At 42.9% G+C, this 14,403-nt stretch overlaps 1 protein-coding gene across 5 annotated transcripts in view; it reads left to right on the forward strand.

The window, feature by feature from the left end:
* PTCH1 (patched 1) overlaps nucleotides 1-7,762 on the forward strand; it is an 80,666-nt gene extending 72,904 nt beyond the window's left edge. For 3 of the 5 annotated variants that reach the window (XM_032095664.1, XM_032095662.1, XM_032095665.1), the window contains 3 exons: nucleotides 1,223-1,477; nucleotides 2,509-3,064; nucleotides 4,540-7,762. In XM_032095664.1, the coding sequence (XP_031951555.1) occupies nucleotides 1,223-1,477; nucleotides 2,509-3,063 (810 nt within the window). In that variant the 3' untranslated portion in view covers nucleotide 3,064; nucleotides 4,540-7,762. Of the gene's footprint in view, nucleotides 1-1,222; nucleotides 1,478-2,508; nucleotides 3,065-4,539 lie in introns of those variants that run through there. The other 2 variants (XM_032095663.1, XR_004237408.1) reach the window with 2 other exon arrangements.
* Nucleotides 7,763-14,403: the final 6,641 nt, after the last annotated feature.

A 14,403-nucleotide genomic window follows, 5' to 3' on the forward strand; every position in this document is an offset into this window, starting at 1 on the left:
CTATTTTAAAAACTTTCTTGGATTAATTTTTTTGCTCTCAGGCTTTTAAATAATTTTTTATTAAAAGTGCTGTTTGTTATGTAGTTGGTACTACTCTACTTTTAAAATTTTCTTTAATAAGTCTTGTTTTAGAGGTTGCACTAAGCTAACCTGATAGTTATTTATACTACTAGCATAATGTGATCTGCAAACAAGTTTGGAAAATAAGGATTTCCCTCAATATTTTGCAAAAGATAGTGTGTTTTATACACATTCTTCCCTACCTCACTGGCTCTGTTGAATTCCTCAAAGTGTTTAGCTGAGCAGACCACCAGGAAGGCCTGTGTGGACCAACACACACAGTGGTGGTCCACAGACCACACCTTGATAACCATGATTGATCTGCCAGAAGGTCCCCACTGTCCAGTCACCTCTCCCTGCAGCATTTTTCTCCCTCAAGTAGGGATGCAGGGAAGGCTTCACTTAGATGTTGATGACTTTACAGGACAAAGCTCAAATCCAGACTCCAGGTTCAGAGATACCAACATTATATTTAGTTGTTGATCATTAACTCTGGAGTTATGTGGGGTTATCTTTATCACGTGTCAGTAGAATCAGTGTGCTATGTTTCACATCCCCATATATATGTGTGTGCACAAGACTAAAACACAAGGTATGTATACAGCACCAGTATATTCCAGAAGTGTTTGGGTTCTTTTAAGATTAGTAAAACAGTTTTGACAACAATGTGTAATCTCTTAATTCCTAACAGTATGCATGACCTGTCTCTTACTCAAGCAATGTGTATGTGTGTGTTATTACCATATATATTGCTGTGATGTGTGTATCCATCTCTCTTTGCAAATAGACACTGAATCACACTGTACCAACCCACAGAGGTGATTTTATGAAATCACTGCTAATGCTTGCTGAAGGGAGAGGGAAGCCTGCATATTATTTTTATTTTTATATTTACAAGTGCAAGTGCATGCACATACACACATAAAGGCACTTCCTGAGACAATGATACCTAGAAGAATCTGTGTAGTCCTGTTTACATACATATCCACTGATGGAGATCATGTCTTTTACACTTCCATTAATTTTTTTCACTTCAGTATCCATGTTCATCAGAAAACTGTTGCTAAGGTTGTTGTGGCATGGCAGGGTGTGTTTGTGTCAAGCACTAGTGATTAAAAGGGTAAAGCTAGCTGAATGTAACTGAAAGCATTGCTGTCATCAGGTTTCTCCAGCCAACGGACGTGACAGATTGCCCACACCATCTCCTGAGCCACCCCCCGGTACCGTCAGGTTTGCACTGCCACCTGGCCACACACATAATGCTTCGGATTCCTCTGATTCTGAGTACAGCTCTCAAACCACCGTGTCTGGCATCAGTGAAGAGCTTCATCAGTACGAGGCCACACAAGGTCCTGGGGCACCAGTCCATCAAGTAATAGTGGAAGCAACTGAGGATCCTCTCTTTGCAAGATCCACTGTAAGTAGCTTTCTAAGTAGCTTTCATATGGACTAGCAGGAGGGCAAGAAGGAGTTTTTTGGTGTGGTTTTTTTTTTTTTTAATCGATCTATTTATTTTCATGGAAAACTCTTTCTAGCTGATTGTGACTTTGTGCCAAAACCTGTTAGCAGGGAGTGAAGGTTTTTCCCATTCTCTTCTTTAGAATTGAGTTGGAGGTAAAGCAGTGGTACAAAAGCAGAGGCCTTTGGCATGGATAATTGCTGTTACATCCTATTGGCACCAGCCACAAGAGAGAGCTCTCAGTCTGTTTGATGACTGTTTTCAGAGAGAGGATGAGAGATTACAAGATCTCAACCTCTTTCACACATCTTGTGAATTGCTATCATATACCTCTCTGTGATAGTACATTTTGGGGAGAAAGATCAGAGTGAGAAGAAAGTAGTTCAAGTGCTTGACCAAATCTTGGGCCTTGTTGCATCTTGCCACTGGGTTGGCATAATTGCGATTTCAAAAGAAAGTGAAAAAGCTCTGTCTCCTACCCCTGCTGATGTTGCATGCTGAGCTGCAATGCGGATCTGGTTTTGTTCAGCAGAGGCCTAGAAATAGGTACAAGCACAGCTACATTTGAAGTTGGTCACGGTTTATTGACTGACGTAGCTGCTGTGCTTCATGCTCTTTATGGAAATCAGAAAACAGATTCCTACAGTCTATACAAACTACCCTACTAACATCCTGTGTATGTTCCCTGCATGGAATAGACCCTTTTCCAAATGCCTGCAATTCTGCTTGTTGAGTTAAGATCAAGTGCTTGTCACCCATCCCTTTGAAAAGATGGACCAGCATGTAGGAAGCTTACAATAATGTTTTCAGCTGTCATCCTGTGTTTTTCTGAAGGTATGCTTTCCAGGTTTTAATAACTTCAGACAAAAACCATGGAAAAATCAATTACCAGATTCCAGAACTTTCCCTTTGTGGGGTTAGAGCATCATTATAATTATTCTCAGCATAAAATATAAGCAAGCATAGTATTTGTTTGCCCTGCTTTGCAGAGGTGTAACCGTGCGTGTCCCTCTCAGGTGGTTCAGCCGGAAGCAAGGCATCAGCCGAATCCCAGGCTGCAATCAAATCCAGAGCCCAGCACACAGCAGCCATGGCGTCAGGGCAGACAGCCCAAAAGGGAAGTGAGGGAAGGGCTGCGACCACCTCCTTACCGCCCTCGCAGGGATGCTTTTGAAATTTCTACTGAAGGGCACTCGGGACCCAGCAACAGGGATCGCTCAGGCCCCAAGGCTTGTTCCCACAGCGTGAGAAGCCCGGCATTCGGGGCCACGGGCGCTGCAGGAGCAGCCTACTGCCAGCCTATCACTACTGTGACGGCCTCGGCTTCCGTCACTGTTGCTGTCCACTCTGCCCTGCACAGCCACAGCTCCCGGGGAGCGAGCTTTCCATCCTACGACGGACACCATGAAGCTGGCCATGCACCGTTTGAGGACCCACATGTGCCTTTTAATGTGCGGTGTGAAAGAAGAAATTCGAAAGTAGAGGTTATAGAACTGCAAGATGTTGAATGTGAGGAGAGGACAACTGGCAACAGCTCACAGTAAGGTAGGTCCATCACATGTAACTGCAAGCTTTGGCTTGTGTCAGGCAATGGTGTGATCAAAAGAAAGAGGAAAAATGAAGTTCCTCAGAGGTACCTTTTCTTTAGATAGCACTACTTACAGGTCACACTGATCACCTTAAATGTGCTAACTATGAATATAGTACATTTTGCACTAGATGAGAGGATGGCTAAGGTAGTCCTCTCCAACACTGAGAAGTCATAGTGCATTCAGACATAAACTACTTTAAAAAGGCTTGCAAGATGGATAAGTATATCATACAATCCCAGTTTACCAGATGAGAAAAATGAAGCAGACATGTTGTGTAACATCTTCAGAGCTGTCCTGACTGCCTTTACCATTTCATTAGTTCTGTCTTTTGATCTCTGAATCAGGCATGCTCTAAAATGTTATATAAAATGACGTTTCTTAGGAGAGTGTAAAACTGCCAGCTACTTCAGGAGTTGTCATCTCTTGAATGAAATAGTTTGTGAAAGAATTTAAAGTCCATAAAGGGAATGAATCCCTCTGCAGGATGAGCCGAGTGAGAAGTGGGAAGCCCTGCCATGCCTAGTGCCCTGCTGCTCAGCAGGGTGTCCCCTGCTCTTTGGGGGGCCCTTCAGAGGGCCTTCCCAGTGACCTCGCACACTGGAGGTGTCTGAGCCGACCTCTGCCTTGCCAGGGCCAGCTGCTGTGGCTATTGCAGATTTGCATAGCGTAGAGCTGCCCATTGAGTTTTTACACTGAAAACTTTTTGGGGCTGTTACCTGAAAACTATTTCTCACTGTTTTCACACTGTTCTTCTCTTGGAGGGGAAAAAGGAAGTGTTAGAATAGTTACTTATCTGTGGATTCCTGTTTTTTCTCTTTGCTTGTCTGAGCTTTTTTATTGACAGACACTAGTTTGAGCAGAGAAAGTAATTTTATTTTGATTCTAGAATATTTTGCACGTACATACGCATGCATGTGCATGCACACACACAGAGTTTTGATGGAAATTTTGATGATAATTCGAAGTGAAACTACTTTCTGAGTTATAAAATGTGTTTTCAAGCATCCCAAAACATAGAAATGAATGTTTTTAGCCACGCAATCTAGATGTATGACAAGTAATAGTATCCACAGTATAAGGAAATACTTGGGCTCAGCTTTTTCAAGCTGAAGTGCGTGGTAGTATGAGATTCTTAAGTAAGCTCAGTATTCAATGTAGCATACTTGTCCTCCAACTGTTCCTTGGTTTTGACTGAATTTGTCACAGGTATCTAAAATTGGGAACTTAGAAATTAAAGCATCTACATTTTTTAAATTGGCATCAGTATTTTTTCACCAGGAAATTAATGACTGAGATGAAAGCAGAGCCAGCATTTCCTGACTGGTCACTAACCACAAGAATCATGAAATGAGTTGGCTTAGTTTGATTTGCTTGTTTTTCTTGAAATTTGGTGAATGTTTGCTTTTTTCCCTCTCCTCCTTTGTACAGGGTAATAATTGAAGCAAAGAAGAGGCCAAAGATGGAAAACTGTATTCCAGAACTGCTTGAAGAGAAGAACTGCTTGAAGTTGTAGAAAAGGACATGCTGCATCAGGACAACAGTTCACTGTTACTGTAACCTATTGTATTATTTTGTTAAATATTTCTTTTAAATATTTAAAAGATGTACACATATGTAATATACAAAAGAACGATGTAAAGTAGTATAATCTGGAGTAATTTGCCTCTGGGCAATGGAATGGGGACAATATTGTGTGCTCTTTGTACTTTTTGTACATTGATATCTGTGCCACAACTAAGCTTAATCTAGTTCTAAATTTCAGCATAAGTTGCTGCTGCTTAAATATTTTATAATTTACTTGTATAATTCTATGCAAATATTGCTATGTAATAGGATTTTTTAAAGGTGGTACATGTCTTAAAAATATTTTAAATTTGCGTATCACAACCCTGTGGTAGTATGAAATGTTACTGTTAACTTTCAAACACGCTATGCGTGGTAATTTTTAAAATAAGCAAATATGAAGAAAAGCAAGTTAATCTGGGAGGCTTAAATAGATTTAGCTATGTGCAGGTTTTATTTTGCTGTATGTGTCCATGTGTGCATCTGGAAATATGCATGCTTCTGTGTCTATGTTCCTGGTGTACTGTAGTTTCTCTTCTACTGTGTGTTAACACTTGGTGGGCTTACAAACCCACTGATGCTGATGTGAGTCTGGCTTTCCCTGTTAGTAGGAGCTAGTGAAAACTCTGTTGTTGTTTACCAATATATACAACTATAGACTGCCATCATCAAAGGCCCAACTAAAATACTAGAGAAGACAGGGAGTTGAGGTTTGGAATTATGTTTCAGTTCCCAAACCCTTAATGACTTGGTTCACATGACTTTGGTCAAGTCACTTAACTGCCCCATGGCTCAGTTTCTCATTCTGTAAAATGGTTATATTTACACTTACCTACCTCCCAGGAATGTGAGGCTTAATTACTGTTTGTGTAGTGCTTTGATTTCCTTTTTTCCCTTGCAGAAGGTGCCAGGTAAGTGCAAGCACTATAACCATTATTTTTTTACTTCCAAAGGTGCTGGATATTGAGAGGTGCTGGTGGTTATAGAAATACAATGAGCATCTGCCTTATTTTGATACTGTTAATTGAGTGGCATTAGAAGCTGGATAATGAATTGTTTGATGGTGAGCCAGAGCTTAGCTGAGTCATTACAGCAATGAAAGCAGTATCTTTGGTCACCTTATTTTCATGGCAGGAAGGAGTTAACAGTAAGGGATAAAAATTAAATGGAAGGATTAAAAAAAAAAGTATATTCACTTTTTAAATAGAATGGCTTTCTGGTGGGCCGGGACGGTAATGACACGTAAGGCCTGGGTAGTTCTTTTCTCTATTGTTTGTGTTTTCCCATGCTGCATCGGCACTTTTAATTAAAACAGCTAAACTAGGATCTCTTTGCGAAACTAATTTAGCTTTTTGTACTATTATTTTTAAACTAAAAGGGGATTGCTGCAGGTGAAGGGTCTGGAAAAACACTACAATCTGTGTTCCAGTTGGAAACAAACCGTAGGAACAAAGAACCTTAATTTAAAATAATGCAACACAAGTTTTCGTTCTCTCTGTCTTCTTTTTTCATCTTTTTTCTGCCCTTCTCCAAGCTGTTTTTTAGAGCAGGTAGATGTTAAATTTTGTATTCAGAGCCAAACACAACCAGTATTCAGTTTCTAAACACAGCAGTGGTAGGGCTTTTCTTTATATATATATATACATATATATATATATATGTACCTGAACAGCAGTGGCCAATTCTTTGATGGCAAAGTGTTTTTCTCCAGTGGCTTCAGGGAGTCTTCTTTGCCCACAGACCTTGCCAGCAAAACGAATGGGGATAATTAGAATGCACAAATTTCCATGCCTTTTTTGCTCACTTGAAAACACTTTGATATGAGGCACTTGTTTACAGATCTCCAATGTGAACACTCAAAGAGCAGGTGGCGAGAGCCTGGTGTCATTCCCGTGATACATAAGCTACTGTTTCAGTGCACACCAAGGGTTAATGTCGCAACTGCCTACTGGTCCAGTTCACTGTCTAACATGAAAATTCTTGATGACAAAAAGATGAGGGCCCCCAATTTAGCACTAGCAGCATAGCGACCTCAGATCATACAAACTCTGCAACAAAACTGTATGGTACTAATTGGAAGCTGCCTTCAACCACCAAGCTTGTGCGCTTACGTGTCAGAGGTTGGCAGGGCTCCCACTGGCACTGCTGCTGCCTCTGTGCTGCAGGCTGCCTTGCTGCCTGCTCTTCCTCAGGAGGGAAGGGGCCCAGGGCAAGCTGCAGTGTCTGCCACCTGCCCAAGTCTTCCTGCGTACTTGTGTGTGGGTGAGCTATCTGCTGCTTTGTGCACAATGTAGACCTTCTTCTTCGATAGTCACATTGGCAAGGGGAGAACTCAGTGGCTGGCAACATTTATTTTGTTTTGGTTTTGTTTCTTAACTTTTTTAATCATGGGTGATATTTATATTTTTGTATCATAAAAATGTTTTTCTTACAGTATTTGTCATGCCAGTTTATAACAAACAAAATGCAGGGATTTTATTTGTATTGGAAACACTATTACAGTTATGTTTTTACTGTTTAATGGATTTTTATTTGTATAGAGTGCTTACTAATGTTAAATAGGAAAGAGTATATAACATTTACATTATGGACTTGTTGTAGCTTTTAGTGTAAGGAGTTAAAAGGAAAAAAATATTCAAACTGGGTCTCATTGCCTGCCTGTTTGGTAGGAGTGGGTTTGTGTCATTTCAGTTACAAAGATAAAATTATGCCATATAATTTATTTATATGAAAATTTATTTTTGTAGTGTACATAGTAGTCATCAAGTCTTTTGACAGAAGTATATTTTTAAAGAGTTTATATGTAATGATGATACCATTATGTTTTGGAACACTGCTGAGATACAATTACAGTGCACACTTTTTCTTGTAAACCCCGGGGAGAAAACAAAGTGTTTAACAGTGTTAAGGGAGAAAGAGAGTGTGAATATTCATACAATTCTGAACTGTGTTTTAGTTACCATTTGTGATCTAGTGTGGTTCTCATTTTAAGCTTTGAATGGAAATTGTACAAACTCTCTAAATATTAATGTTCAAACACTGATAGAAATTCTAACATGAATAAAAAACTATTACAACTTACAGGGTATGGATTTGGTTGTTTATGGAATGCTTCTTTATTTACTGCTGGTCATCTCTGCAGGTGCAACCATGCAATCATTCTGATTTGGAGCGTGAATCTGCGATCTTTCGATATTGGGGATGTGTGGGATATTCAGATTTGCCCATTTTGGAGCAGGAGCCATTTGCTACCCTGTCCAAATGGTAGCATGCTGGTCCTTGTCTGTTGATTCTGTTACCTTTGTTGCAGGTTGGGGGATAGGTTTACGACTGGGTTATACATGTCATTCTCACTCTGAATGAAACAATTTGTGTAGACTTCAAACTCTTTGCTAATATATAAACACTTGGCTTATATAAACACTTTATATAACGGTTATTTCTTCTTAGATGTGGGAGGAAATTCTTTGTCTTTTTCCCATCTCTGTGGTTGCTCCCTAAATTGGATAAGAAAATCAGTCTGGTATTTCCACTTTGTGGAAGAAAAAATAAACGTGCAGTTCTGAAAACTACAGCCATCCATAAGAAGGGAGACTCTTGACAAAATTCCCTCTGGGAAGCATGCTACCGCTTGCCAGCCAGGGTGCAGGTCCCTGTGCCCTGCATGAGCCCCACTTGGCAGGGAGGAGAGGCTACAGTGGGCAGCAGAGTGAACAGTGTTAAGTAGCAACATCTGTCTGAAGTCATTTGCATCATAAACCTCGGTGTGGTTTCTCCTGCGCAGATACTCTGCTGAGCATCCTTCAAAGTGCCACAGAGCCAGCAGTCCTTTATTTTATCCTGTAACCCTTAGGTGACTTTTTTACATGAGTCTTCTAAATTTCTCATAAGCAAAAAGCCCAAACATGTCTTGAGATAATTTATAATTCAGCCTCTACTTTACATGGTCAGAGGAAATACAAATACAATTTTCTATTTTATGTTTTCTGGAAGTTTTACCACACAAGAGAAAAATAGAGTTAAAGGACTTGAAATGCAAAACACATGTATTTTTGCTACTCAAAATACTCCCCCTCACACCCTCAGGATTAGCCAGCCTGAGTCAGGTTGCAGATTTGGCTTTTGTAGATACCGCCCATGAGAACAGCGCTCACTTAGGCCTTGCTTTAGCTCAGCTCACTCACTTCGTCTTCTGTGTCCCAGCCATCCATGGGAGCAGTTCCATTCACACAGCTGGAAACCATGTAAATAAATCAATACATTCTCTCCGTCAGAACATAGGATTTTTTCTTTTAACATTCCATTTTGCATCAACAAAAGCTATTTACATTATATTACTTGTCATGTTAAGATTTCTTATCATTTTGCTGTCAGTCTTATTAACCACAGGTAAGAACTTGATTAGATTTTTGCCAGAGATTGGCCGTATTTATTCAGGCCTTAAGTAAACATGTGGCCAAATTTTTGTTGGCCTAATGCATGTATTTAACAGCTTCAGGAATGCTGCATGCTGCTAAACTGCAGCAGCACTGATGTATGAACAGGTGTTTCATTTTTGTTAACTTTTACTCCCAATGAGAATTTGAGACACTGACTGTTTATATCTGAATATACCACTGCCAAATTTTAATTATTTTTAATGTCTGCTTCAAGCAATGAGAACAATTACTACTTTCCAACTCCATTTAATCATTCTTGTCTTTTTTGTTGCATACATGTTGAATCTTATTGCTAGAACAGAGTGCGTGCCAGGAAACTGCACCACCTAGCTTGAGTAGCTTGAAAAAATACATGCCCAGTTTAACTTTCCCTGGTTAATTTCAGCTCATTAAGCACAAAAGCAAAGCAGTACTCTGCTTTGACCACAAAAAGAGAAAAAAATGTATATGCTGGCATATTTTACATATTTGATGCTGCAGATATTATTTTGCTCCTACAGACACTATGTAAGCAAAAGAAATCTCTCCCTCAGATACTCAGTTGTCTGCAGTGTCATCCAGGCCACTTATCACAGCTTTCCTTATGAACACTTCCACTCTCCATTTTCACAGTCGTAACTGGATGTGTCGCTAGTGTTTCTGCTGCCACAGCAGCTAGGCCTGCTTGCCATTGGTGCAAGATAAGCCTGCAGTGGAGAAGATTGTATTTAGGGTTAATGATGCACGGAACACAAGGCATCTTGTGTTTTAGTCTGTTCCGCTAATCCAAGCATTCTCACAGGCTCTTCTCCAGGCTTAACTCAAGCTGCCAGTTAAGACATGCTGGATCTGTGAGTCACCTAGATGAATTAGGATGTCATGTGTGCAGAGGGGATACAAACTTTAGCACAATGGAGCGCAAAAAATGTGGCTTTTCTGTTTGGTCTTTCCATCCCTTGAGCTCAAATCTTTGCAGCTTGCCGACCCTATGGCCCAAAAGACAAGCCAGTGGGGAAGACTACTGCCCTGGCTGAGCAAGGAACTTTCACAGGAGCTCAGGGAAAAAAAAGGAGAGCTTATGACCTTTGGAAGAGGGGGCAGGCAACTCAGGAAGGGTAAAAGGATGTCTTTAGGTCATGTAGAAAGAAAACTAGAAAGCTCAACTAGAATTCAGTCTGGCCACTGCTGTGAAAGATTATAAAAAGTGGTTTTATAAATGCTTTAACAACAAAAGGAGAGCCAAGGAAAATCTCCATCCTTTATTGGACATGGAAGGGAACAGAGTCACCAAGGATGAGGAAAAGGCTGGGGTACTTAATGCCTTCTTTGCCACAGTCTTTAACAGAAAGCCCAGTTATCCTCAGGGCAGCCAGCCCCCTGAGCTGGTAGACAGGGATAGGGAGCAGGACAGACCCCCTGCAATCCAGGAGGAAGTTGTTAGTGATCTGCTGTGCCACTTAGACAGCCACAAGTCTGTGGAGTCAGATGGGATCCACCCAAAGGTGCTGATGGAGCTGGCAGAAGTTCTCACTAAGCCTCTCTCCATCATTTATCATCAGTCCTGGCTAACTGAGATCCCAGATGTCTGAAGGTTGGCCAGTGTGGCACCCATCCACAAGAAGGACTGGAAGGAGGATCTGGGGAACTACAAGACTGTTGGCCTGACCCTGGTGCCAGGGAAGGTTACAGAACAAATCCTCTTGAGTGCCATCACACAGCACATACAGGACAACCAGGGGATGAGGCCCAGCCAGCAGGGCTTTGGGAAAGGCAGGTCCTGTCTGACCAACCTGATCTCCATCTATGCCCACATGACCTGCCCAGTGGATGAGGGAAGGGCTGTGGATGTTGTCTACCTTCAGCGAAGCCTTTGATACTGTCTCCCACAGCGTTCTCCTGGAAAAGCTGGTAGTCCATGGCTTGGGTGGGTGCCCTGTTTGCTGGATTAAGAACTGGATGGGCCCAGAGAGAGGTGATGAATGGTGCCACAACTACTTGGTGGCCTGCCACTAGTGGAGTTCCCCAGGGATCAGTGTTGGGGCCAGTTCTGTTTAACATCTTTATTGATGATCTAGATGAGGGTATCAAATGCCCCCTGAGTCAGTTCCCAGATGACAACAAGTTGGGTGGGAGTGTCAATCTACTGGTGCATCAGAAGGCTCTGCAAAGGGATCTGAACAGGCTGAAACCAATTGCATGAAATTCAACACAGCAAGTGCTGGGTCCTGCACTTCAGCCACAACCCCATGCCATGCTACAGTCTTGGAGAAGAGTGGCTGGAAGGCTGCCTGGTGGAAAAAGACCTGGGGGTGTTGAACATGATCCAGCAGTGTGCCCAGGTGGCCAAGAAGGCCAATGGCATCCTGGCCTGTATCAGCAATAGGGTGGCCAGCAGGACCAGGGCAGTGATTGTCGCCCTGTACTCAGCACTGGTGAGGCCACACCTCAAATACTGTGTTCAGTCCTGGGTCCCTCACTACACGAAAGACATTGAGGTGCTGGGGTGTGTCCAGAGAAGGGCAGCAGAGCTGGTGAAGGGTCTGGAGCACAAGTCCTGTGAGGAGCAGCTGAGGGAGCTGGGGTTGTTTAGCCTGGAGTAAAGGAGGCTCAGAAGAGACCTTACTGCTCTCTACAACTGCCAGAAAGGACGGTGCAGCCAGGTGGGATTTGTCTTCTTCTCCCATGCAGAAAGTGACAGGATAAAAGAAGACAGCCTCAAACTGTGAGAAGGGCAGTTCAGGCTGTACATCAGGAAGAATTTCTTCATGGGAGGGGCTGTTAAACCTTTGAATGAACTGCCCAGGGAGGTGGTGGCATCAACCATCTGTAGCGGGTTCAGTTTGTAACTGGGCAGAAACACCAATTTAGTGTAGTGGTTTGGTCCAAAATACTTATTACTGTTTATCTTCTGTGAGACAAGAATTAGAAAAAACACAAAACAGGCACCAAACTTGAAAGAATATAAAGAAGTTTATTAACAGACCTAAAAGAAGAGAAAAAAAATTATACCACACCTTCAGAACTCTTCTCCTCCCCCCACTTTTTTCCCTTCTCCCACTGACAGTGTAAAAAGACAACCCTTAAGATGTTCAGTCAGTTTACCACTTCCATAATAACCTTGTTCAGTCCGTTTAGGAAGAGTCGTCTCTCTTGCCCATGCTATGAAAACATTATCAGAATGAGACAGCCACCCAGGTTGGTTCTCTGCTCACATGTGAGTCCCTTCCCACGACTTGCAGCTTTTCCCACAACTGCTTTCGAGGGTCCACTCTTGAATTACCAGGGTAAAATTTTAAGGTTGAGCTGTTCAGAAACAAAAGTTCTCTTCACCCATTTCTGGGAGCATTTCATCTCTAAGAACAGAGGCCCTTCTCCTTCCCTGGGAGCAAAGGGTCTTCTTCATCTTTAGGACTATCTCTGGGAACATCTCTAGGAACTGAGGTTTCTCCTTTTCCATTTGGAGCAAAAGTCCTCATCGCTTCCATCTCTCCCTGTTCAAACTTCTCATGAAATTACAGCTGCGTCAGCATCTGCCTATCTCAGCGCAGGTGCTTTTGCTCACAAGTACAAGCTGAACGCTTCACCCCCCATGGCTTCATGAAATTACAATGGGTACTCTGACATATCATAGCTTCACAACAGAATTTCAGCTTTAAGCATCTCCTCTTTCTCTTCCCTCAGGTTTTCAGCTCTTCACAGCACTAAAAGGGTTAATCTCACCTCGGCCTTGCAGCTGGAATGTCGCTTATCGCTGTTGGTCCCATGATCTTTTGCTGGACAGCAGGGCAGCTTCAGCTGAATCTTGGCTGCACTGGAGAGGGGGAGCCGAGCCACTCCAGCTGCCCACAGCAGGGCTGTGGGGGGGGTTCCACGGATGGAACAGGGCCCATCAGCTCCAGGATGGCCGTGGCCCGGCCCAGCCTGGCCCGAGCAGGGCCTGGGCTGGGCCCGCTGGCCCCGCACGGGGCCCACAGCCACCTGTCCCAGCACGGGAAACGAGAGAGAGACTCTGCCTCGGGGTTTACTATTCTTAAATGTGGATCACAGAGGTGGTCACAACTTTAAGCGGCTTAAAGAATTGTCCATATTCAAACTGGCCAGCTGATAGGTTCTATCAGGTCACAGAGGAAGCTGTAAGCACCCCTTAGCAAAGACATCACTTCCGGGACTATGCTTGCTAACCCATGACAGCATCTCTGGAGGTGTACAAGAAATGACTGGACATGGCACTCAGTGTTATGATCTAGCTGACAGTGCTGATCAGTCAAAGGCTGGATTCAAATGATCTCAGGTTCTCTTTCAACCTAAATGATTTGGTGATTCTGACTCTTCGTTCAGCTCCCCAGCACCTCCACCACCACCCCACTACTCTCCCCATCACATGCTCTCTGCAGGATGTCCACCAGGACAACTTGCTGTGAGAGAACCCCACAGAAAAACTCTTCTCCTCTGTGCTCCCCAGGCTCCTCACCTTCCTCTGACACAGATCCCCTCCTGCAGCCAAGCTGACCATGCAAAATGAGCAGAGGGACAGAGGGCAGCTGCTGGGTTTGGCACCAGGAGCTGCGGCCAAGCTGCAAAGGAAGACCCAGGTCCCCATGCCAAGGCCAAAGATGGTCCCAGACGGCCCCAGGCATGCAGCTGGAATGGGTGGAAAGGCAGAAAGCAGCGAGGGCAGGCCAGGCACCACGACTCTGGGGCTGCACAGAGGAACATAGGTCTCTCCTGGGGGGAGCTTGGCTGCAAGGCGTGGGATATTTCTGGAGACCTCACATTATAGAAAGTTCAGACCTGAAATTCAGAAGAATTTCTTTCCTTGAGAGGGTAGTCAAACAATAGCACAGGATTCCTAGAGAGGTTGTCAATGCCCCGTGCCTGTTAGTAACTTAAAAAGAAGCATTTGAACAATGCCCTTAATAATAGGATTTAACTTTTCTGGTCAGCCCTGATCGGGTGGTAGGGCTAGATGATCACTGTAGATCCCTGCCAACTGAAACAGTCTGTTCTGTTCTGTTCTATGCTGTGTCATGCTACACTATTCTGAACATTTGAACATTTTATTATTTAAATAAGTATACATGGAGCATGGAAATTGCTGAAAAATCTGATGGGAATAAGCCATGACTCAGCAAGGGCATTTAAGAGCTCTAAGAAAATATTGCTTTTATATTGTCATCAGTGGAATTATTCATAGGTAAATCTGCAAACCTAAATTTGCATTAATCTTTAATGGTTTGGTCCATCAGTACACAGTGAAAACTGTGCTTCTGGTTACACTATTCATACTCTTCCTTTAATCCACAGTATGTGA

The sequence above is a fragment of the Corvus moneduloides genome, chromosome Z (genome assembly GCF_009650955.1).
Source record: "Corvus moneduloides isolate bCorMon1 chromosome Z, bCorMon1.pri, whole genome shotgun sequence".
NCBI classification, from domain to species: domain Eukaryota; kingdom Metazoa; phylum Chordata; class Aves; order Passeriformes; family Corvidae; genus Corvus; species Corvus moneduloides.